This window comes from Diabrotica virgifera, chromosome 5 (genome assembly GCF_917563875.1).
Source record: "Diabrotica virgifera virgifera chromosome 5, PGI_DIABVI_V3a".
Lineage (NCBI taxonomy): Eukaryota > Metazoa > Arthropoda > Insecta > Coleoptera > Chrysomelidae > Diabrotica > Diabrotica virgifera.
In genome coordinates, this window is record NC_065447.1 from 83,499,267 (window position 1) to 83,526,366 (window position 27,100).

Here is a 27,100-nt window from a genome sequence, read left to right on the forward strand (position 1 = left end):
GTGTTGTTTGTATATACTTAGATCTATTATGAATTTTAAAAATATGTTGTGTATATACATGTACACTGTTACTAGTTTCTTTGTCTTCCACCCAAATCCCTGAGTATTTTGCTATTATTTGGGTGAGTTTTGTTATAATTTATAGTAAGTTCCATCAGTCATTGTTTGTTCTATATTTTTTAGTTACTCTGATGAAGTCTATAAGCATAGACGAAAGCTTAGACCATTAATAAAAAGGCACATCCTACGAAGCACCCGAGTTTTATTTTGCTTCCTCAGTAATAAAAAGGGTATCTCCCAGTGTTATCTCTTCCTTCTAAGAATATTTACTAGTACCCGTTATCCTCTTTTGGTTATATATATATATATATATATATACACGTATATACCGAAGCGTACAGCATACGTTATGGCTTCCATATGTAGGGTAGTTCAAGGCGCGTTGTCACCTCCAGCGGTGTTGTCATATTTTGGAAGTCACAACGACTCGTCTGCTAGATTTACCTCCTACTTTGAGCGTAATGTGTGATCTTTTGAAACTTGTACTGTGAATACAGTTGTCTGTGTTTTACAGTTATCTATTTAAATTAAAAGATTGATATTCTTTTGATTATACAGGTTTACAAAAAAATTCATTTCGGACTATTTGACGAAACCATATGACTAGGGGGTTTTTGAGGTCGCTGGTCACGAATCCGGGGTCCGCTGTCTTCTGTCACGTCAGGTAAAGGTCATTTCAAGGTCAAATCAAGATTAATCGACAGTCGCTCTGAAAAAGTATATTAGGGGGTTTTTGGGGTCGCTTATGACGAATCCGAGATCCGCTGACCTCTATCACGTCTAGCTGAAGGTCATTTCGAGGTCAAATCAAGATAAATCGACACAATCGCTGTGAAAAACTATATTAAAGTGTTTTTGGGGTCGCTGATTACAAAACTGGGGTTCGTTGAGCTCAACCACGTCAGGTAAAGGTCTTTTCAAGGCCAAATCAATTTTGTGGACTCGTCCTGATTTGAACTTGAAATGAACTTTACATGACGTGGTAGAGCTCAACGGACCGCAGTTTTCATGATCAGCGATCCCAAAACCCCCTATATTTTCAGAGCGATTGTGTCGATTTATGTTGATTTGACCCTAAAGTGACCTTGAACTAGACGTGATAGAGGTCAGCGGACTCCGGATTCGTCGTCAGCGACCCCAAAAACCGCCTAATATACTTTTTCAGAGCGACTGTCGATTTATCTTGATTTGACCTTGAAATGACATTTACCTGACGCGATAGAGGTGAGCGGACCCCGGATTCGTGATCAACCACCCCAAAAACCCCCTCGTCACATGGTTTCGTCAAATAGTCCGAAATTTAGTTTTTTTTTGTAAACCTGTGTTATTTATGATAATATGATTGATATTTATTTTACAAATACTAATATATTATTATTGCTGTAAAATGGATTTATTGGAAATAATTAAAAAAGTGTTAATAGTAAGTCATTTATTTATGAAAAATATATCAAAAATGTTAATAAATAAATTTGAACTTATAGAAAATTTTAATATTTATTATTTTTCTTGATTAAATTTTGAATGTTAGATTTTATTACAGGCACCGTCCTTTTAATTTTTGATGTACCAATAATAATATTTAATAAGAAAATTAAATGGCTAAATACCCCACGTGGGGTTGAGCCGCTAAAAAGCTATCTAGATTCATCTTTTTCGAGCAGATTAGCCCCAGTCTGCTATTCGATACTATTGACTATGCTTCTCCATTTCTTTCTATCCTCTGTCTTTTTCTGCTAGTCTCTAATTCCTGCCCTATATAAATCTTCCTTTACTTCCTGTTCCTGTAACCATTTATTCTAGTTCCTCCGCGTCTCCTTCTAACTCCGGGTTTCCATTGGAAAATTGAGTTTATAGTTGTTGCGTTATCTGCTCTCCATATATGCCCCAACCATCTAACTCTGTGCTCAAATCTGAAAATCTGGAATAATATCTACCCGGGTCGAAACATTTTTTTTAATAAATGAAAATAGCACGCACAGTTTCATACAATATTTTATCTACGATAAACAAATAAAAAACTGTAACTCTTCGTCACTGGAATTCATTTCTATTCTACAATTTTTAGAACTTTGACATTTAAAAATTCTAATTTCTTTCAAACCAAAAAACTGTCAAATTTTTTTTTGTAATTTATTGCTCATTATATCATCACCATGACAACGCGAAAGTTATGATTTGAAAGTTATATTTGATTATGAAAAAGTGTTAAAAACAGTGAGAAAAAGTAAATTCCATTTAAAATACACTGTTACTTCACGCACACTTTAAACCCTTCACGCACTGCTATCTATAATGACAGTTTTCACAAACTAAAAACTTATACATAATATGACATAGAGTAGATAAAAGTCATTTATTAATATTATTAATTGATTACAGTCAGAAGAAAATTAGATCATGAATAGAATAGAAATAGAAATAGAAATATTTATTAATCCTTTCAAGACATTTTTACTTTATCGTACTATATACGTAGTATAGTATAATAGATAAAGTTATAGGATCGTGCAAAAAAAATTTTTTCAGATTTCACTTTTTTTCGACGTTTTGAGTCCCGCTGAGTCTAAAAAGCAAATAAAAAAAACATGTCGGAAGTATGTACGTACGTACGTACGTACACTTCGCGTCAAAAAAAACTGGTACACTTTTTTTTCCCAATGTAAACCAGTGTTCAGACTGGACACAATGGCTCGTGAATCACGGCGTTGTTGCCAGCACAGATAATGGAATTGCACTAAATCTAAATACAAAAAATAACGTCCAAAAATCAGAGAGGTGAATCGTAAAACTCTAAAATGTAAAATTCTAAACTGTTAAATTCCTGCTTCCCTAATCATTTTACAACAAAAATCATGAGAAGCTATTTGTATGGGATTAAAATCTGTATTAAAAATAAAAGCTAAAATTGTTCTAGGATTTAAACACATTCCAACATTTTGAAAAATACCTACATTTGCCACAGTAGGCATGTGTGTAAAAGTTAGGCCCACGTTATTATTTACCTTATTGTTCGCACACTATTGACTGAATAAAACATCTTTATTATTATTACTTTCTCCTCAACTGAGGCTATCTTATCAATTTTATTATTTTTTTAAACAAGAAATGATAAAATAAAAATTTTGACAGTTCAAATTGTCAATATTTATAATAACTTCACTGTGCCGGAACGCAACCGATACACATTATGGTAATGTGTGTGGCCTAACTTTGGCGTATTTCTGTGAAAAATTCTTATTATATTTCTCATGATTCAAAAAAAAATGAATACATTTAATAAAACACATTGAACATTTTGACAGGCGACATTTTTCACCAATGTGCTTAATATTTCAGCAGTTTCGAATTTTATTGTAATACATAATATTTAAGTTTCACATTTGTTCGCTGTAAAAGTTATTCATTTTGTATTAATTTCAAATTTTAATTTTTCCAATGTCTTTTATTTATTTGTATCCCACAACTTTACGAGAAACCCTTCACATTTCTCGATTTTAAATTAAACATAATAATTTAATGTCATGTCTAGAGTTATTATCTGTCATTCATGTCATATCTGTCATAAATTATAATAGAACACGAATTAATTTATGGGTACTTAATTGAGATGATGGAACATTACAAAATTAAAAAGAGAATTTTTTAGGATGCATGTTTAAATAAATGTGACTGACTAATCGAGAATGCTCGATGTTGTTTTAATTTTTAGTAAACCTACTAAAAACTTGCGGTCTGCCTCACAGCCCTGCTTTTACCTGGTTTGATATAATATTTTAGTTGAACTGGCAACGTTGCCTAGAAATAAGAATGACATATGTGATAAGACCAATTTACACAACTAGAAAAACACGATTTTCGGTCATAAGACTTGTACCAGTTTTTTTTGACGCGAAGTGTACGTAGGTACGTACGTATGTACGTACGTACGTATGTCGCCACCGCCCAGCAAAAACTACCGGACCGATTTTGATGAAATTCGGTATGAGTAAGTTTAAGAGAATTTTGTCGAGAAACTAAGCTTTTAAAAAAAACCTCTCAAAGGGGGGCCGAAATAGGGGGGTTATTTAGGGCCCATTTTTGCAAATTTTTACCGAAATGAATGAAATTCAACTCAAAGTAAGCTCATCTGTAGGTAAATAAAAATACGGAATTTGACATTTCCAAATTCAAAATGGCGGCCAACATGGCCGACCGCCCACCCGACACATTTCGCTACCTATCTAAAAACTTGTTTAAGATAAGTTTAATTTGAAAACGTCGTTATATAGCTTAAAGATGGGGCTATAAGAAGAATGTTATCGTTTTTCAGAGAAAGTTACGGGTTGCCTATATTTAAGGGGTCAAAATTTGACATAAATTTGAACTAGATTTTCTCAAAAATGGCTCCAAGGAATTTTTTTATTTTTTGATATGTTTTTGATATCCTATCGCTAAATTGAATGACATTAGTCAGATTTCTTAACTCCCTACAGGAGGCGAGTTATGTATTTTTTATAAAAAAATGTTTGAGTGCCCGTAACTTCCTTCATAATAGAAACTTAAATTTTAAATTTTGCAGACATATATGGTACTTTATTATCTATTATCACAATAAATTTTACCAAAAATATGGCTTCCGGTTGAACCGGAAATGAATAAAAAATCTTAATATTTTTAGATGCGCCCTGTATATTTTTACATATTTTGAAAGAATGCAAAATTACCTTTCCAATGACATAAAATTCGTTGCTGTACCTCAAAAACTCGAAAAGTTACGGTAAATAGAAATTTTGCTATAATCTTAAGTGTGTCCTCTCTCACGCGATCATAGCAGAGCATTATTGTAGGGCACTCAATGAGGGTATTTGGCTCCGAATTCTATCCTACTACATTGATGTACTTGATATTTTCACAGTAAGTAGGGAATAGCTCAAGAAACAAAATCTACCCTATATACTATGGCGCTTTTATCTTGGGGCGGTTCCCACTTCTTCAAGGGGGTGGAAAATTTGTTGGTCAAATTAAGCACGGAAGTGGCTAAAGAACCTATGTCTAAGCAAAAACTGGTCTATACTTTTTTTTGAGAACTCAATACTTTTTGAGTTATGCGTAGTTGAAAATTGGCCATTTTCATTGAAAAATGACACCTTTTCGGACTGATTTTTTGTGAATACCTTAAAAACTATGCATCGAACTAAAAACACTATATAAAACATTATTTAGATTATCAATAATAAAGAGATTCGTTCATTCGTAAATGTTGTATTTATAATACAAAAATAGATATGGTAGGTGAAAATAGTTTGTTTTTTGGTGCATGCTCAAATTGGTGTATTCAACTTAAAATAACAGAGGAACGGTAGGTTTTAGGTGTATAATGCTACCAACACCTTTTGTAGTGTTTGAAAAGGCCTTTAAAAAGAGCACCGTTAAATGTCGGTTACATACAAATTAAGCGAGATATGGTGTAAAAAAATATAAGACTAATGTACTTTAAGGAAAAATGAAAAGTATATACATTTAACTCCCCATCCAACATAATTTAAATGTATTGTTTTTCTTTTGCAATACCTTTTAATATAGTGTTACTTCTACTTTCAAAAAGTTGAACGAGTTTAAAATGAATGGATTTTGTAGAAAATGTGATCAAATTATAGAATGAATTTTTAAATTTTCTTAAAAATCTTCCTTTTTCTACATGTAATTCGAAAATAAAAATATTTCACCCCTGAGAATTGGTGGGAACCGCCCCCATGATAAAAGCGCCATAGTATATAGGATTGACTTTGAATTAGGAGATTGGACTACTCCCAAAATTTCCTTAAAATCCATGCAGTAGGATAGAATTCGGAGATAATATCTTGACTGGCATAATCGAAATAGAATGAAATGTAAATAATATAAGCTATTAATTTCTCAGAAAAATGAACTAATCTTAAATTCTAAAATATCAAAATAACGAGTAACTTTGTTATTTTTATAGAATGCCAGTATCTAGTACCATAACGATAATAGATCGGTACGATAAAGTTCTCGGGCGACCCTTCCTTCCAGCGTTTTTTACAAATGTATAGGACAGGTCATATAGATGATTTTACATTGTAGAACAGTAACTGTTACCAGCTAACATTGTTCAGCTACAAAATTTTATATAGGTACCTAACACCTAACACATGATAACATATATTATAAAATAACATATTTAGACATACAAAACAATTTATACATAAAAAATAAAATAATTTAAAATAATTTATAGCCTATCGTCAAGGAATTCTTTGACTGAATATGTAGTAGCATTTGGCTAATAATAAATTTTTGATTTTATTTTTGTAACTGTTAAAACTAGCAATCTCCTGCATTTCATCGGGAAGTTTATTGTACAATTTCATTCCCATAAATTTAAAACTATTTTCTAATCTTGATGTTTTAAACTGGGGTATTCGGAGCTTATTAGAATTTCTTGTATGGTAATTATGTCGATGAGCATTAGTATCAAATTGATTTAAATTTTCTTTGCATGCACCCCTTGTTTTTTATAATTGTTAACATACTAAATTACATATCCAATAATTATTGTTATCCATTAAATAGATCGATGCAGATCGGCCTTATATCGGATCCTCTTCTATTAGTCCGTTCGCTGACGGTAAAATATTGCAAAACCCATAAATTTTAAAAAACTACTTAGATTGACATGGAATTTGGCATACACATAGGTAAAGAAGAAAAATGATATTGTGCCGATGTGTGCTTTTGCCATGGGGGTGAGTTTCACCTCGTCTAGGGATGAAAAAATATACGTTCAAAATAAGTACGGGAATGGATTAACTGACTAATTCTAAGGAACTTTTGTTCTTTAGCATTTTTTCACTTAGTTACTTTTCGAGTTATTTGCGAGTAAATATGTTCATTTTTCAACAAAAAAAAAACACATTTTTAACGGTTTTTTGCAATTAACTCAAAAAGTAAGTATTTTATCGAAAAAACCATTCTTAAGAAAAATATAGCCCATAAAAAAGTGGAAAAAATGGTGTAGGTACTTATGTATGAGATCCCTAGACCCAGTAAAAGAAGAGTTGTAACTAATGAAAAATAGGTTCATACACGTCAAATTCCAAATTGAATATTTCAACGTGAACTGTCAAAAACTAAAGCACTTTTTGGGGAACACTCATTACAACTTTTTTGTAGTGTTTAAAAAAAGGTTAAACCAGTTTTTAGCATTAAATTAAGGAAGTTACGCTCAAAATGAAGATCACTTTTTTTGTAAAAAATCATAAAATTCACCCCCTAATTAGCATCCCAAATGAAATTAATCGTCACCACTTCACAAGTTGATTTACTCGTGTATGTATTGTTTATAAATATGATCTGTAAGCTTCATTGGTTCAAAGTGCTTATTTTTGAAGGGGATGTAATTGAAAGGGATTGAACTAGTCACTAACCAACTGTGTATGCCAATTTTGAACAGCCATATCTTAACCAATATGTATTTGTCTCAAAGAAAAACACATAATCCTAAATATTCAGAAAAGCAAAACCTACATTTTTTACTCTTTGTAATTATTGGTATCACTAATAAATTTTATGTCATTTTGAAAAAAAAGCATCTTTTTCAAAATTTAAAAATTTTACTTTAAAACCAATTTTTTTCAAAAATTAGCCCTTTGAGCCGATGAAATTACAGATCATATAAATATTACATAACGTAAGTAACTTGTGCAGCGGTAAGTATTAATTTCATTTGAGATTCGAATTAGGGGGTGATTTTTCAAATTTTTTAAAACAAAAATAGGACCTACTTTATTTTGAAAGTATCTTTCTTAATTTTAATGCTAGAAACTTTTTTAGAAAACATGAAAAATATTTTTTTAAAACTTTAAAAAAGTTGTAATAAGTTTTCTCAGAACAGTGCATCATTTTTTGGTTATTTCACGTGAAATTATTCGTTTTTAAATTTGACGAATATATGAACCTGTCTCCTGTTTTACATTAGCTACAACTTTGCTTCTACTGATACTAAAAAGTTCATACGTACATCAATTTTGTTACTTTATAAGCTATATTTTTAATGTTTTTCCCGATAACATACTTATTACTTTTTGAGTTATTGCAAAAACCGTATAAAAGTGTTTTTTTGTTGAAAAATTGACATATTGACTCGCAAATAACTCAAAAAGTATTAACTTAGTGTAAAAATTCTATATAACAGAAGGTGCTTAGAATTAGTCAGTTTACCCATTTCCGAACTTATTTTGAACGTATATTTTCACCTCCGAGAAGAAGAGAAACATCCCACAAAGTTTTCTTTTCACTTTTTTCTTTGACAATCCGTTTTTTTAATTTGGAGCAAAAACCGTTAATGAACTATACTATTTCGGTAAGATCGTAAAAAACGAATCAGAATATTTTTCCTATCGACTAAGATCCAACCTGGAATACCTACTTTCAATACACCAATAATTATTGCGTTCTTTATAAATGCATAAAAGCATAATATTTTAGTGCATATTTCAATTCAACCGTTTTTTGCGTAATTTAAGGTTTTTTTTAAGTGCATATTTCCCGAGCTCTATTAATTTAATGTATTTCTCCACGAGTTTACAGCAAAAATCTTGATAATTATAATTGGTTTGTTTGTATAATTATTGTTTTATCATACAGTCAAGTCTATTTAAGTCTCCCTTCTATCCGAAACATTTTTAAAAGAAAATAAAAGTTTTATTGGATATGTTCAAGCAGACATTCCGTTAAAATTATTAGTCACAACATATCAATGTTAAAATATTATTAGAGCAACGTTGCGGTATCACATTTCTTTTAATGACCGACACATAAAATATTTTAATGACGTATCCCACAGTAAAATTTACTAGTGGTAGAAACATCAAACTTAAGAACCAGATTTTTATTACCTACTGCTGATGAAGTAAAGAGTTATCAAATATCACTCGTTGTTATCATGTTATCTCTGTGTTAATTTGAAATAATAAAATATAAATATTGTAGTTTTGTATTCTAAAATATTTGGAAAAAATACCTATGTTTTTTTTTCATTTAGGTAATCATTTTAAGGGAGTGTCCGGAAGAGTACAGGTTCAATATATCAGCAAATGAGTTTTGTTTAAAATACTGTCCGTATAGAGGAGGTGTTCGTTAAGGGGATAGGCGCAAAATCTTGGTCCAGTGCTAATTAAATGCATTAACTTTTTTCAAATTCTGATAAAACTAATAAGTATTTTTGAAAAATTTAAACGCAGAATGGAAGTTTACATTATTACCGAGGGCCGAAAGTCCCTGAAAACTTATATAATGTTTATTTTAATAACTTATATACCTAATATGTTTATTTTAATAAAGATAACGGGATGAAAAAACAAGAGAAAAGTTAGTGTGATTTTTAATTTCGAATATTTCATTCAAAAGAAACTTTTTGTTTATTCTAAGGGACTTTCGGTCCTCCCTAATAATGTAGTCTTTCATTCTGGGTGTAAGTTTTAAAATGTATTTATTAGTTTTCTCAGGATCCGAAAAAAAATGTATTTAAATAGCATTGGACCGAGATTTTGCGACTACCCCCTTAAGAGAGAGTTTACTGTCTTTCATATGATTACTAGTTAATATACATAATATACTAGTTAATATTTTATACAAATGAAAGCGACAGTTAGTGACGTTACATCCTGAGTGTTTATTGTGGATAATAATGAAAAATTTTAATTTTAAATAAAGTACAAACAAGTTAGACAACTCAATACAAAAAATTTTACTGTATTTCATATGATTACTAGTTAATATACATAATATACTAGTTAATATTTTATACAAATGAAAGCGACAGTTAGTGACGTTACATCCTGAGTGTTTATTGTGGATAATAATGAAAAATTTTAATTTTAAATAAAGTACAAACAAGTTAGACAACTCAATACAAAAAATTTGATCAAACTAGACTGATAGTGAGAGCACAGATTTTTAGAATTTCAAAAAAACTGCAATTGTGACGTCACTTTGACGTACTTCCGCAGTTTGCTCAAACTGTTTGATCAAATTATTTGATGGCGAGACGCGGCCTTCAGGTGCCATCTCCGCTACGGAGGTTGGCAATAATCATCATAGCTATTTTAATTTTTGAGGCAGTAGCTCTAAATAGTTGTTTTGAGTTGCATCCAAACCATTCTCTGAGGTTCTTCAGCCATGAAATTCGTCTTCTGCCGATGCTTCTTCTGCCATCTATCTTTCCCTGCATTATGAGTCGCAGGATGCCATACTTCTCGCCCCGCATCACATGTCCGAGATACTGTAGTTTTATTTCTTTAATTGTAAGTTCAACTTCCTTCTCTTTACCTATTCTTCTCCGCTGTGTCTAGGTACACGCTAACGTGTACGCAAATAAAAAAGTTAGGTACACGCTTAAACGTCATTAAGTCAGTGACGTCATTATTTAGCGTGTACTATGACTGGGCTTTTTGGTACACGCTAATTTGAGCCGCGTGTATGCTGTGGTATTAAGTATCTGTAAGTATCGCGAGTCTCAGAGTGTGGTTAGAATTTGTCTAATCGCGTTTATGTTTACACTTTAATATGGATTTATAAAGAGTTTCCTTATTTTTTACTTGTTTAGTGTTTTTTAATTAACTATGGAGTGTGGACAATTATTTAGTACTTTTAATGAGTTTAACAACATTCTAAAACAGTATGAAAAAGATAAAAGACAAAAATGCGTGATTAACGGTAGCAGAAGTAATAAGATAAAATATACGGGGCGATTGATTAGTGTGATAAAACTCAGTAGATCCGCTAGAGTAATAGATAGCAATAAAAGTTAGTAACAAAAATTTTAGCAAACTTTAAGCTTCATATTACAAAATTACTAAAATTAGTTAGAATGTTACAGGGCGTTCGATAATATAGTGACAGACCAAACTTATGTTTTTTAAATGGAACACCCTATATTTTATTTTATGTTCGAAATCTTCTTAACTTTCATATCCATATCACCAAAATATAAAAGTTTATTATGTTATACAGGGTATTTACAAAGTTATAAACAATTTTCTATTAAAATCGTAACAAGTTCAACTCTCTGTATAAATAATAATAAACACCACAGGAAAAATAAACACCAATATAAACTGGTATAATTAACTTACGTATAAAAATTATTTTAGCAGTATTTTTTATATATCATGTTAACTAATATTTATTTTGCTAACCTGAATATATACTTTTATATACATATATACATATTGTTTTATTACAATTAAGTTTAAAACATCTGAATAGTTTTGCTTCCCTTCCACTTCCCTTAATAAAAATATTATCTATCAAACAAACAACAAACACTAAACATATCAAAATAGCGTGTACTGTGACGTCACTGGCTTGATGAATTTGAAGTCGCGTGTACCTAACTTTTTTATTTGCGTACACGTTAGCGTGTACCTAGACACAGCGATTCTTCTCAGTACTTCACTGTTCGTAACTCTATATACCCAGGAAACCCTCATAATTCTTCTATAGGTCCACATTTCAAAGGCGTTAAGTCGTCTCATTGTCTCTACATTTAACGTCCATGATTCCAGTCCATAGTATGTACACTATAGGTATACGTAACATTTTGTTAGGCGTACTTTAAGAGCTAATGTTAAATCTTTGCTACATAGGACCTTTTTCATTTTCATAAAATTAGAACGTGCTTTCTCGATTCTGACTTTGATTTCTGCAGAGTAGTTATTATTTTCGGTTATGTGTTCCTAGGTAAGTGTACTTTTTTACTCTTTCGATCTGCTGGCCCTCTACTATCAAGATTTCGTTAGTATTATGGTTGTTTTTACTAATTTTCATAAACTTCGTCTTTTTGATATTGAGAGAGAGTCCGTACTCCCTACTACACCTTACTATTTTACTCATGAGTATTTGCAGGTCTTGTAAACTATCGACTATTATTACTGTATCATCTGCATATCTGATGTTGTTAACTAAGACTCCATTTACTCTTATGCCGACTGATTCATTTTCCAGAGTTTCTCGCATTACCTCTTCAGAATAAGCATTAAATAATAGAGGTGATAGTATGCAGCCTTGCCTGACTCCTCTCTTTATTTCCATTTCTTCAGATGTTTCTTTTTCTATTCTTACTATTGCTCGCTGATTGTAATAGAGACGTGTTATTAATCTTAAATCTCTTTCATCTAGGTTTTTAGTTTTTAGAATTTCCATGAGTCGGTCATGTTTTACTTTATCAAACGCTTTATTGTAGTCTATAAAACAGACGTAAAGAGAACGGTTAACATCCAAACATCTCTGTGTCAGCACGTTGAAGGAGAATAATGCCTCTCTGGTGCCCATACCATTGCGGAACCCATATTGAGTATCACTAATATCCAGTTCCAGTTTAGAGTGTATTCTGGCGTGGATAATTTTCAGCAGAATTTTCAAGGTATGTGACATTAAGCTTATGGTTCGGTAGTCACTGCATTCTTTGGCATTCACTTTTTTTGGCAAACACACAAATGCTGATGTCAACATTTCTCTAGGGATGATTCCCGTAGTATAGATAGCGTTGAACAGTTCTACTATTATCTCCAGGTTTTTCTCGTTGACCAACTTTATCAGCTCGCTAGGTAATTCATCTGGACCAGCAGAGTATTATTATTAGTTTTCATAGAGTTTATTGCCTGACTAACCTCTGATTTGGTTATCTCTGGGCCTACGTCTCCGGTTTGGCTATCTACGGATGTACTAGCTTTTCTCTGGTCATGAAATAGTTCCTCGATGTACTCTTTCCATCGTCGTAGTTTTCGTTCTGTCTCCATTATAATATTTCCGTTTTTGTCGAGCAATATATTTGAGGTTTTTCTATTTCCTATTCCGGCTAGTTCTTTGACTTTTTTATGTAGGTTGAAGTTGTCATATCTGTTTTGAAGTTCTTCTATTTCTTTACATTTTTCAGAGAAGTAGGTTTCTTTAGCCTCCCTAATTTTTCTTCTTATTTGGTTTTGAAACTGTTTATAGCGGGTCTTATTATTTGTTTTGTTTTTTCTTCTTTCATTCATCAACTCTAGAATTTCCTCCGTCATCCATTCTTTTTTCTTACATTTGGTTGTTGTAAGTACTTTCTTACTTGGCTCTAATATAGAGGTTCTGAAGAATTGCCACTGCTGTTCTACGTTGGAATTATTTCCTGGGTTTCTATCTAAATTTTTAACCATTAGTTAAACCATTATTTAACCAATGGTTAAAATATTTTAACCATTTAAAACTTACATTTTTAAAAATTTTCAAATTACTTTTACTAAGTGCACGATAGAATGTACGGAATCAAATGTAGAACGGAATCCTATATTTTGTTAGTAGTCATTAACATCATCAGGGACCCTAAAATGATATTAGAGCTACAATGGTGAAATTAGGTATAAAAAATAACTTACTAGGGTAAGACATAACATCTACATATATGACGACAATCTCACCCTAGTAAGTTCTTTTTAATGCCTTATTTCACCATTCTATCTTTAATATCATTTTAGCGTCCCTGGCGATGTTAGTGACTACTGACGAAATATAGGATTTCATAGAAAAGAGTAGATACACCTGGTCTTCTATAAAAACTAAAAGGTAAAAGAATTTGAAATTCTGATAGAATTCTTTCGTTTTTGGTAAATCTGATGTTTAAATTGGATATAAATTGATCCGTACACTGAATAAAAATAGAAATACAATCCTAGTAAAAAATAATAATAATTTCGTTTATTTTTTTTTCCAAAAAAATAATAATGACTTGGTCATAAACTTGCTGCCTTGGTATGGTACCAAAGCCGAGACAGTTTTGGGAGGGGTCCGGACCCCATGGACCCATCCCTTGGCTACGTGCCTGCTTAGAACATCAAGTTCTATTCTGTAAGTGGTGCACAAGGTCAAATATTTCGGTCTTAACAAAATCAATGGAAACGACAGTCAGATACGCATCTGTATGGTTATTAATTCTGTGGTATTACATATATTTATTATCCACCCACTCCACAGTGTGAGTGTGAACTGTAGACGTATACAATAAATAAATAGGTTATTTTGTGAAAACATTTTAAAAGACAGTGATTATAATTATACTTTACTTGAAGCCTACTTATGGCTACTTCCAGGTACCAATATTTGTTCGTTAAAGCGAACTTGAACAGCAAAAAAGTTAAAGTTTATTCTCTAGATAATGTAGATGGGTTTTCAGGCGAAAAAAGTGGAAAAACTGTGGAGGGAGAACCCATAGTAATAGTTAACTGTCTTGCTGCCGCTAATTATAAAGTCGTAAGTACTACAACTATCAAAGGAGTTGAAGTAGTATGGACAATGCAGAAAAAAGTCGAATTGGCCAAGTCCAAAATGTAGATAAAATGTTATTTTGTATCTGATTGCATTAACCTATTGTTTTTTAAACTGAATATGTAATAAAATAGATTTATTGTTTTTTTATTTTAATTACTATATACTATCTTCATCGAAATGGGCTCTGAACATTGTCCGTTAAGGCATTGTCCTTTACGTTGCCAGAATACGCCATGAAATTTGGCAATAGTGAACATAGGATATGATATAGGGACTAGGGTCTAACAAATTACAGAAAGAATACTGCTATTTTATTGATCAGAACAGGCGATTTTTGATTGTTTTAGTTCCTGTATAAGGTAGGTACTGCTAAAAAGTAACAATAATAGGTACCTACAAGAACTCTAAATAAATGACCTACCTGCCTTTTATTTGTTTATTTTCAGTTTGTAGTAAAAATGCCTTTTACAAAATTAGGCTTTTATTCACATAAAACTTGACAGTAGAATTAATTTGAATGACAAAACAATTAATCAATAAAATAAACAATGACAAAAGAATACTAAATTATACTACATTCACCCGGCCCTATTTTTGAACAAAATCTTGCAAATATCGTGGTTTATTTTTAGTTCTAGCTGATTTACGGCTAGATTGAAAATCTGAATTTTCCAATCTTGGTTCATGATTATGAAAATCTGAATTTTCCAATCTTGGTTCATGATTATCATCAGGTACTTGATTGGGTTCTTGAATAGATAAATTTTCTATGTCCTCTGGTATTGATTCAGTAGTGGAATTCTCTAGTGTATTATTTGGACTTTCATTTTCATCTTCATCAGTATCTTGATTCAATAATTTCAGGTCACCTCTAGGAGCTAAATGCTTCGTTGAAACTGTACTTTTCTTTCCGTTTGGATACTGTATTAAGGCGTAATCTGAACTGGCTTCTAAAAGATCAACCTCTTCAACTAAAGGATCAAACTTACTTTTTCGTACAAATTTTCTTAGTAATACTTTGTCTGAATCTTTAAGCCATGATGGAATAGAAGTTCCGCTAGTTGATCTTCGCTGATATTTAAACAAACGTTCATGAGGTGTACAATTGGTTGCTGTACACAGTAAACTTCTTATAGAGTGCAGAGCATCTGGTAGAACAGTCTCCCATTTAGTGATGTCTAAATTTTTGGTTTTCAATGCTAGATTCACTGCTTTCCATATAATTCCATTGTATCTCTCGACTTGACCATTTCCTCCAGGGTTATATGGTGTTGTTCTACTTGAAGATATTCCTTTAGAGTGTAGATAATTAATAAATTCTTGTGAAGTAAAGCTAGTTCCCCTGTCAGAATGTATATATGCCGGCATTCCATATAAACAAAACATTTAATTCAAACATTCAATTACTGTCTGACTGGATGTATCTGAGCATGGAAAAGCCCATGGAAATCTTGAAAATTCATCAATGATTGTAAGTATATAAGAATTTCTAGGAGAACCGGGTATTGGACCTTTAAAGTCAATATTCAATCTTTCGAACGGAGCTGTTGATTTAATTAAATGTGTATCATCTTCTTTCTTATAAAATCTGGGTTTAATTTCTGCACAGATTGGACAAGAGGTAATTACGTGTTTAATTTCATCTAAAGAATAAGGTAAATTTCGAATTTTTACAAAATGGTGCATACGAGTAATCCCAGGATGCGATAAATCTGAATGTAATTGATATAACTTGCTTGTATTATTTATATTATTGCATATTCTTGATAGTGCATCAGCTGCATCATTAGCCTTTCCTGGACGATAGATAATATCATATTTAAAACAAGAAAGCTCCAAACGCCAACGCAAAATTTTTTCATTTTTGATTTTACTTGTATGGTTTGTATTAAACATGAACGAAACTGATTTCTGATCTGTGATTAGTTTGAATTGTCTTCCTAAAAGATAGTGTCTCCATTTTTTCAATGCTTCAACGCAAGCATATGCTTCTTTTTCAATTGCAGAATGTTTTCGTTCAGAATCTGTAAGGGTACGTGAGAAAAAAGCAACGGGTCTTCCAGATTGACTCAGAGTGGCAGCAATAGCAAATTCAGAAGCATCAGTTTCAACAATGAGAATTTCTTTTTCATCAATGGTCCATAGAAGTGCATTAGCTATATCAGTTCTCAACTCCTCAAAAGCAAATACCAAGTCAGGACCTAATGGAAATTTCTTGCAATCTATAAGACCTCTAATTTTTGCTGAAAAATTATTAACCCATTTTGAGTAATGTGAAAACATTCCAAGTGCCCTCTGAAGACTTTTAGAATCATTCGGAACTGGTAAATTTAGTAGAGGCTTCAATCTGTCTGGATCAGGTTTCATTGTAGAGTTTTCCCAAGCAGCAAGAGTCAGTCGAAGAGACGTCGAATGTATGTCACTACTTGACGTCCAAATACGTCGAAACAACGGTCGGTTCAACGTGAATTCGACGGCACAATGTCATAGTTGAAACGACGTCGACTTATGACGTTTAATCGACGACGAGATATACCTCACTGATAATGTTATATAGAGGTACAATAGACGTTGGAAGTTATTTATCGCAGGTATAGTTTCTTCGAATGGCAGCTTTCAGTCGTCAATTGGATGTACATGCACTTCATTTTTAGCATTTTCAAGTTAAAAAATAAACAGGGCATGTGTCTTCCGATTAGCAACTGCTGCTCTAACAAACGTAACCTGTGTCAAATAGTAAAGAAATCAAAAACTCTGTCAAAACTTTTATTATATAAAATACAAAAAACTTTGTAAAATGACATATGGATATAAAATACAAGAAACTTTGTAAAGCAAATGGCAGGTAGGGTGGCTAAGATATACCTGGTGACGAGATCAGGTAACAGTGAATAACTTTTTTGTTAATAAACCGATTATTTTGAAATCACATAAATATTCAGCTTTTGGCGGTGCTTCAATTATTACTTCCGGTTTAACCGGAAATGAGATAATTTTTTTGTGACAATTTTGTTCTTCACAAAATTTCAAATCTAGTGATGTATCATACTTGACAATGTATCTTTTTGAAAATCTTGAATCGCATCCCCATGGCTATTTAAAAATAATATTTGAATGGTCATAAATAAGTATTTTTTTTTAATAAATATAACTTTTTAATAATAATCTTTTTCATAAAATTTGCAAAATATTGATGTGTAAAACATACTTTTTTAAATAGTCAAAAAATTTAATTCATTAAAAATTTGAACATAATCGAGAATATTTTTATTTTTAAATTTTTTGACTATTTTTAAATAAAGATGTTACATTTTATACATCAACATCTTGCAAATTTTATACTTATCCTTAAAAACTTGTGTTTATATTAAAAAAAAAATACTTACGACCATTCGAATATTGGAATTTTTATTTTTGTTTTGTTTTTCAAATATTTTTTTATCGAAATAAAATTTTAAAACAAATATTCGGCAGAACACAAGATAATTATTAATTTTTTTATATGCAAGCTAATTTTTCAAAATAATATGTTTAAATAGTCATGGCGGGATGTGATTCAAAGGAAATGACAACTTTAACAATTAGTCATCAATAATTTAAGGATGCGGTTACGTTAAAAATGGGATGAAAACGAAAAATGCAAACCATTTAAATTCCTTTCATAAATTCTTAACCAAAATACTTCATAGAATACCTATCTTACTTAGTCCATGTTGCAATAAAATATCGTTCTTAAAAATTACTTTGTAAAGACAGTTATTGCGCTTCAGTGAAATATCACCAAATTTCATCAAACTATTTTTTGACAACGATATTTTAATTCAACATGGAAAAATATGCGAGGTATTCTATGAAGTATTTTGGTTAAGAATTTATGAAAGGAATTTAACGGTTTACAATTTTGATTTTCCCACCATTTTAAATTTAAATGCACCCTTAAAAACCATATGTTGCCACTTTACAATTTTGACAATATCTGATAGAAGACTTTAATTTATTACTATTTTTATTTAATTTATTTTAGATTCGAAAAAATAAAAATGTACTTTTACATTGCTCATTTCTAAATGTTTGAAAGAATTTAATTTTTTTTCATAAATGGCCAAATGTCCCTCTTAAAAGTATACCCTCCTCCATTAAAAGTAACATTTATTTTTGTAAAAGTCTGCCGAAGTTTGTTTTTTTCCATAATAATGCTAAAATATTTACTTTATAATAAAGGAAATGATAACCATTTACTGTTGTTGGGTGGATCAAGAGGGAATAACATACATTTTGTAATTATACTGTCGAGATTAAAAAGTTCCATATTTTGAAGTAGTTTACTTACGATGCAAATATTAAGTGATTTTGATTCAAAAGGGTAATTATAGAAAGATTCGTAAGATGTAAACTTTTGACCTATTAAAAAATATTCATTTTTAGCATTAACTATGTTATTAATTTTTATTACACAATATTCGTTGTTTAGACAATAACAGTTGACATTGGAATGTGCTTCTACAGTATACACAATATTATTATATTTAAGCTTATTATACTGTTTAGTAGAATTAAAAGATAAATGTAACAGTGGACCATTAAAATGTTGAATTTCACATTTCTTTGTGACACTATCATTAATTACTGATATAGTATTAGCTTCTGTCAGGCGACAAAACAATTGTTCTAATGGTTTATTAGGCGATTTCACTGACTTTTTTATTTCATTTAAATAGTTTTCAAAAGGAAAAGCAGAAATCTGGTCCAATGGACCAAACAACCGAGCTTCTTCACTCAAGTGACACAATACATGAACATTATAAATTAAAAACTCTAATCCATACAGGTCTTTGGAATGGGTTATAAAGCAGTCCAGTAATTTTCTAGGAACATCACAACCAAAATTTGCTAAGTGCCTTTTAGATAACAGGATAGTAACAGAAGAATGCAATAGAAGAAAGTGTTCATACATAGCCTTATCAATATTTTTTAAAACTAGGACTCCTAAATAAAGCAAAAGAGTTCTAAATTCTGTTGCTTTAAAACGAGCTACCTCTGAAAGACTTCGAGGTTTTCTATTGAACTCTGAGACAACAAATTTTCCATAAAAAATTAAGTTTTCTGATATGTTTGTAACATCCCTACCACATAACCGAACACGCAAGTCACCACATATCCATGTGAGAAGAAGTTTTTTCATAACACCTAAGTATAAACAATGCATAGAGTCAATTGGAAATTTTGAAACCAATCCTATATTTAAGACTTCCAAAGGTGAAATTCCAGTATGATGATTCTGATCAGATTTTAGCAAAAATGACTGATCCGATCTCCTTGGTGCCAAAATGTTATTAAAAATCATCCTATGTTTAAAGTAGTCTCCTTCTTCAGTACATTTATCACACCCTGAATAACCGTTGTGCGATTTTATACATTTTATAAAGGCTCGAGCTGGAGCATCACAAATGAAACTATGAACATGTATCCTATATTCTTTATCTTTAAAGGTTAGACCATTCTCCAGTAAAAATTTAAGATCATTAATAAAGTCATTCAAATAATCAGCCAGTGGGCTAGGTTTAGAATTTCCACAAAAAACACCTATAGCGAATGGTTTCACTTTTATACTGCTATTTACAATTAAACCCAAGATAGGCCAAAACTGCACTGAAGAGCTTTTAAAAAGAGGTAAACCATCAATATTAAAAGATATTAGAATATCGTTTGAAATTATTGAATCATTTGTAGAAATATAGAATTTAAGATAATTTTCCAATCCAAAATGAACATAACTGCCTGAAGTTAGTTCTTTTTTTAAGGTAATAGTAGTTGGTGTGTTCAAAAGAGTCTTAGAACTCAGAGGTAATTCTGGATGAACTGGAACTAACACATGAAGAAGATCAGTTACTGTACTATGAGTGACTTTGTTACGAATTGCCCATCTCTTTAGTTCACCATGTAAGTCGTAAGAGTTTTTTTGAAATTTATTGGAGTTACTTGCATTATCTAAACAACTTATTAACTCTAAATCCATTTCAAAGTCAGATTCTATGCTCGTGTCATTTTCAATTTCACTAATATTATTACTATTAATTAAATTTTCAGAACTAACTTTAGAGTTGGTGACATCAGTACTAGAAATTATATTAACGGAATCACTATCTACTACTGTTTTACTAACAAGTGAAGAAGTCTGATTTAAATTACTTCTAGTGACATCAGTACTAGAAATTATATTAACGGTATCACTATGTACTACTGTTTTACTAACAAGGGAAGAAGCCTGATTTAAATTACTATTAAGACCTTCAATCGTATTTTTAAGTTCCTTAGCCACCCTCCTACACATTTGGCGTTCACCTACAGATTCTTTATAAAACCTTTGCATGTTTAATCAAATAAAAAACTAAAATTAAAACAATTCCAAATTAGTAATTTTTCTTGTTACGGTTAGGAGCATGTTTTAACCAGCGCTCTACCCTAGAGCAACTCACCTAGAACCACTTTGTTTAAGCGCAGTTAATTAAATGGTCGCTTATTTGATACTCTGTCATGCCGCCAGTTGTTACCGAAGTAATTAAAATGCTTCGCAATATTATCTGTCAAAAGAGATCTTAATATCCTATTATTCTTCTGGGTAACATCTTTCAGGTTTGAAATTGAGACACAGTTTGATTTCTAAAAAAATATAAATTAAAAAAAAGTTATTTTACATTTAGGTGCAACTAATTTCTTTTAATTTATACAAAGAAAGTTTATTAAGGGAATAATTTTCTATTATAAACAAATCAGCAAAAAATTTAAATTTTCTTAATTTCTACAATTGGGTACAAGATGTATACAACTTACAAAAGTGTTGAAGTTCTCTTCTTCTGCCAAACATATCTCTAGTTCTTCCAGGTCTTGTAAGGATTCTATTGGCAATTTTATTTTGAAGTCATCAGGTAAATCTGAATTTTTAAATGGTTTTGATTTCTCCAAAATATTTAGAATTTTTCTGTTCTGTTCCTTAATTGTTAATATATGTTTAAGTAGAACCTTCAATCCTAGAAACAAAACATATTTACAACACATTGAATAAAGTACAGAAGGTTTTCCATTAGTTTTTTGCAATTATTCATTGATACTTACAATGAATGCATCCTAACATTGTGTACCTATATCGTTGGTTGTACCTATGCCCATAAAAAATTGTAAGTTTGGGGAAAACACAATTTGACCATTTACATTAATAGTATCAGTAATAACAACTATAAAAATTAGATGATTTGTTACACTATTGGAAGCTTTTTCAAGTCAATTTTTACGGTGTGCTTTAAACCAACAATATTTTTGGCAAATCAATAAGGTAGTGTTGTGCAAAATTACTCCCATAAATAAAAGAACTTACCATTTGTATCCTGAAGACTATTATCAAAATTTAGAGACTCCTTCAGAGTCGGTGTTTGTATTTCAGTTGCTTCTTGCCTACCAAAAGACGATGAAATAAGAAATAATCCAAATATAAACTAATTTAATAAACGAGGAGCCAATGGATGGAAAAAAGCGAACTCCTTGAACACGATGGATCAAGAAAAACAGGAAAACGTAAACTAACGGAAGACGGCATACACCACCATAACCAACAAAGCCATTTTGTTTGATTTGACTGTCAAAAACGTCAATTGTCATCCAAAATACACAGATAGCGGCAAGACTTTTTTTAGCCAATCACTACATAGTATTTCAAAGTAATAATAATTTGATTGGTTAAAAAAATGAACTCGATATTCTGTGGACAGGACCTTTTTCGCCGTTATGACAACTCAATGAGAAAGTTTCGCGCAAAATTTGAATTTATTTAATGATAAGTTTTTTGAAGATCGATGAGTGAAATCATTGTTATAGGTACTAATATTAAATTTATAGGTCTAACGATTAAAATAATGTTGTTTTGCTTTGTACCTCTGGTGTTTTACTGTGTTTTTACTTTGAACTAAACTTTAGAATTGACGCGCGAAGTATTGGTACATTATAGAGTACCTACGCATTCGTTTGTCTAATGTCTATTTTCAGTTTGATTTATAGATATTTCTATATCAAATAACTATAATATTGATGGTTACTTTCATAACGTCTTTTCAACGTTCATTTTTGGTCGATAAATTCTACCGCCCTACAATCGACGTTAAATCAACGTCTATATTATGATGTCGAAAAGACGTCTACAAATCGACACCTAATCGATGTCGTTTTAAGGTCGATCGACGTCAAGGTCTACAAATGACTTAGTATCGACGTATATTCGACTAACTCTTGCTGCTTGGGTTCTATTGTATATCCCAAAATATTTATAATTTTTTGATTGTAGTGACATTTATTTTGATTTAAAGTTAACCCATATTTTTTAACAGCATTTAAAAAATTCTGTAAATTTAAATCATGTCTATCTTGATCCTCACCACCAACTGTTACATCATCTAAATAAGCGTAAACACCTTGTAGATTTTCTTTTTTTATGATAGAATCAATGGCTCTCTGAAAACATGATACTCCATTGGTAACTCCAAAAGGAATACGACGGAATTGGTAAAGGCCTCCACTTGCCTCGAAAGCTGTAAATGGTTTGTCAGATTCGTAAATTGGTATTTGATGATATGCGTATTTTAAATCAATTGAGCTAAAAATTTTATATTTTGCTCTCTTAGACACCAGTGAATCAATATTCGGCAACGGATAAGCATCAAGTAATGTGAATCTATTTATTGTTTGAGAGTAATCAACTACCATCCGACGTTTATGATTTTCGTTTTTAGTTACCAACACTTGGGCCCTCCAAGGTGATTTACTTTCTTCAATAATTTCTTCTTTAAGGAGACGTTTTATTTCTTGTTTAATAAATTCTTCATCTTCCTGTGAATGTCTGCAAGATTTATGCCTGGTTGCACCAACAGATCTTAAGCTCCAGCTTAGCTAAGCTCTACTTATAGATAGGGCCTCCTTGAGTATCACTTACGTTGCACCATCATTTTAGATTCTTACCTTATTATCAATTATATCTAGTATTATGTTATGGTATTCTTATTGTAATATATTTTAGTTATATTATATTAATTCTTATGATATTCTCGACTTAAGCTTAAGATCTGTTGGTGCAACCGGGCATTAGTAGCAATAGGGTGACAATTTTCTGTTAAATTGGCAAACAACGAAGGTGGCTTAATTTTAGCTTCAGTAAGACAGCATATCTTAAGAGGTCTTCTTGGTCCTCCAAATTTAACTTCTAAGCTTTCATGTTGTTTCATAATATCTTGACCCAAAATCACATCTGTACAAAGATTGGATAAAACTAAAACTTTTGTTTGATCATATTTTTCTTTATCAACCTGAATGTTTATTAAACAATAGCCTTGAATATTAGCTGAGAATGACATAGATGCCATAGAAACTTGGACCCCTTGTATTGGAAAAATTTTAAGCTTATTTTCAATAGCGAATTCATGATCTAAAAAAGTATCTGAGCTTCCAGTGTCTATTAAAGCGTTGGCATCAATTTGGTTAACTGTTACTTTGGCTATACATTTTGAAAGCGATTGAGGTGTTTCCATTGAAGAAGCGATTACCATTGTAGATGCATAAGTTGATCTCGTTTGACTTTTCTTTGATTGCATGCACATTTTAAACCAATGTCCAATTTTATGACAGTTTTGGCAAATCGCAGCCCTTGCTGGACATACAGATCAAGGATGTCTTGGATGTCCACAAAAATAACAAGTCTGACCAGGTTTTGTTTGAACAGAAGCTAAAGTAGTTTGTTCTGAATTTGGATGACTACAAGATGCTATATTATTTAATGCTGCATGATATGTATCAGATTGTTTTTGAGAATCTTCTAAAGATCTAGATTTAGATAATGCTTCGTCCAAAGATAAAGAACTAAACTCTAGTAATCTTTGACGTATATTAGATTGAACGAGACCATTAATAAAAGCATCACGAATATAGTCATTTTTATTTTCTTCTGAAGAAACTGCTTTAAAATTACAATTTTTAGCCAAAAGCTTTAACTGTTGAGCATACTGATCTATAGATTCGTTTATTTGTTGTTTTCTTGTAGCTAGAATATGTCTTGCGCAAATCTCATTTGTAGGTTTAATATACAATTCTTCCAAAATTTTGATAGCAGAAATGTATGTTTTTGCTTCGCTTATGTAATCATATACTGAATGTGAGACAAAATTGATTAAAAGCATGTACTTGTCTTTATCTTCTAGCGATTTTTCTGTAGATTTATTGCTTTCCAAAAAATTCTTAAATGTTTCGTACCAGTGTTTAAATTCTTTGGCGGCAGTTTGGGAGTTTGGATCAGCCTCTAGTTTATCAGGTCTAAAGTACTTCTCCATTGTATATTTGGTATATTTATGTGAATAAAATTGTAGTAAAAATGCCTTTTACAAAATTAGGCTTTTATTCACATAAAACTTGACAGTAGAATTAATTTGAATGACAAAACAATTAATCAATAAAATAAACAATGACAAAAGAATACTAAATTATACTACACAGTTTATGCTTCCATTTATAATAATTATTACAAATATTGGATAATGCTTAATTGGCATCTAACGATACCTCATGTTCAATTTGCTTTTTTAAAGATTTTTATTTAATACATTTTCTTTACCGATTTTTTTTTGTGCTGCCACTGATTAAACAACAACGTAACAAGCCAAGAAGAAGAAGAACAGAGAACAGTGTTGAGGCATTGACAGTAAACAGACAGAAACAGTCACGAGACAGGAGACACCGAGACAGTACAGTTCATTGGTTGAGGCAGGTTGAGGTGTTGATAGTAGTTGATGTTGAGTGCAAATTGAAATTGTAAATAAATAAGACAAGACTGCACTTGCACAGACAAAGCAAGCATTTTATTACATATTATATTATATTTTATTAAGTGTGTTAGTTTTAATTCTTACTTGGGTCTGAGTGTCTGAGGCTTGGGTTCTTTGCCTTGCTGCAGATTCACAAATTCAGTATCAAGTATCAGTGTCCATCTCCGTTGGATATGCAGATATAAACCATTTCGCTTTTTATGTATAACAGTAGGTATTATTGAAATATAAAACCTGGTCAAATGGAAGTAAAGCAAGAATTTAGTGAAGACACCTGACACCTGTAAAATAGAAATATTTTCTAATGAACTGGATGATGATGTTTTAGATATCTTTAAAAATGAAATTAAAGAAGAGCCTAATAGTGAAAGTAAACATATTACATTTAATAATTTAGATAATCAATGCGCCTTAAAGACTAACATCAAAGAAGATGAAAATAAACTTGAACTTGATGAAAAACAGACAAACGAAAAGGGTAAGTATTAACCAGTATTCATGTACCTATAGTTAAGTGTATTATTCATATACATCTTTGCATAATATCATTTGATATGCACATTATACCTATTTAAACACTTTAAATGAGAACTAACAGTCTTACATTAAGCATCTTAAGGTATGTATCCATTCGTGGGTGCTCCATGCTTGGTGTAGCTACTCAAATGGATACAGCATGCACTCGTACTACGTACCTTTACAATCCATGGTAGAAAGGCAGAAATAGTATATCCAAATATCTTAATTATTGAGAAAAACGGTTTCAAGTTTTCGTGATATTTTTTATTTGGTACTGGGGATATATTGCTATATATATGTTACCAGCCAAACTCGATTTCAGGATAAACTAGTTTGGCCTAGACCAAACTAGTTTGTCCTAAGCGCGTTAGGATAAACTAGTATGGCCTAGGCCAAACTAGTTTGTCCTATCGTGCGTAGGTCAAACTAGTTTATCCTAGTATAATAAAGACTCACACTTCAGGATAAACTAGTACCACATAATCTAAACCAATTTAGCTGAGTCGAAAGTAATTTAGCGAACATGTAAGGACTTTTATACACTGGCGTTTATATTGTTGTCACTGGCCAATCTTCTGCTCTTGTAGGGTAATATTCAGTACTTCTTCTTCTTCTTCTTCTTCTTCTTTTGCCCTTTAATTCGTCCAATTTTGAACATAGGCTTCCCTCAGTTTCCTCCATTTGCTTCTGTTTAGTGCTTTCTGTTTCCAGTGCGTTCCTCCTATCTATTTAATGTCGTCTCCCCATCTCATCTGGGGTCGTCCTCTTGCTCTCTTTCCTGTCCATGTCTCCATTGTTGTATCGTGCTATTCCACCTATTGTCTGTTTGTCTAGCGTTATGACCTGTGAAGCTCCATTTTAGCCTGGCTATATGTTGGTCTGCATCTTTGACTTTTGTTCTATTTCTGACCCAGTTGTTTTGCTTTTTGTCTGTCAATTTTACTCCTACCATTGCTCTCTTCATGGCTCTTTGTGTCTTCATTATTTTATCCATGTTTGCCTTGGTCAAGGTCCATGTTTGGCATGCGTATGTGAGAATTGGGACTACAGTAGACGCCCTCTTAACCGACCATGACGGGACTTGCCCATAGGTCGGATAATCAAAAAGTCGGTTAAACCGAAAATCTTTAAAACCACCCTCAGAAAGACATTACATATGTAACTCTATTAAATATATATATATATATAATTTATATATATAATAATTTATATATATATATATATATATATATATATATATATATATATATATATATATATATATATATATATATATATTTTATGATCTATAAACAAAAAAGTAGTATGTACATAGTACATATAGTCCGTCTGTTATAACTTTTCCCATGGGTCACGAT

The 27,100-nt window shown here is 31.4% G+C and overlaps 2 protein-coding genes and 1 long non-coding RNA gene across 3 annotated transcripts; 1 reads left to right on the forward strand and 2 right to left on the reverse strand.

Annotated features, from left to right (window-relative positions):
* The first annotated feature begins 29 nt into the window (after positions 1-29).
* On the forward strand, positions 30-251 carry LOC126884847 (uncharacterized). Its single transcript, XR_007698161.1, has 2 exons — positions 30-122; positions 184-251. It is a non-coding gene; the product is annotated as an uncharacterized LOC126884847 (long non-coding RNA).
* A 16,868-nt stretch (positions 252-17,119) lies between these two features.
* Positions 17,120-22,064, reverse strand: LOC126885044 (uncharacterized). The gene is made up of 3 exons (XM_050651473.1): positions 21,740-22,064; positions 21,199-21,395; positions 17,120-21,027 (listed from the first exon to the last, which is right to left on the reverse strand). Exon 3 carries the CDS (start codon positions 20,735-20,737, stop codon positions 18,578-18,580), a length of 2,160 nt encoding a protein of 719 aa, XP_050507430.1. The 5' UTR covers positions 20,738-21,027; positions 21,199-21,395; positions 21,740-22,064; the 3' UTR covers positions 17,120-18,577.
* A 2,004-nt stretch (positions 22,065-24,068) lies between these two features.
* LOC126885390 (uncharacterized) lies at positions 24,069-24,731 on the reverse strand. Its single transcript, XM_050651954.1, has one exon. The coding sequence runs from the start codon at positions 24,729-24,731 to the stop codon at positions 24,069-24,071; it is 663 nt and encodes a 220-aa protein (XP_050507911.1).
* Positions 24,732-27,100: the final 2,369 nt, after the last annotated feature.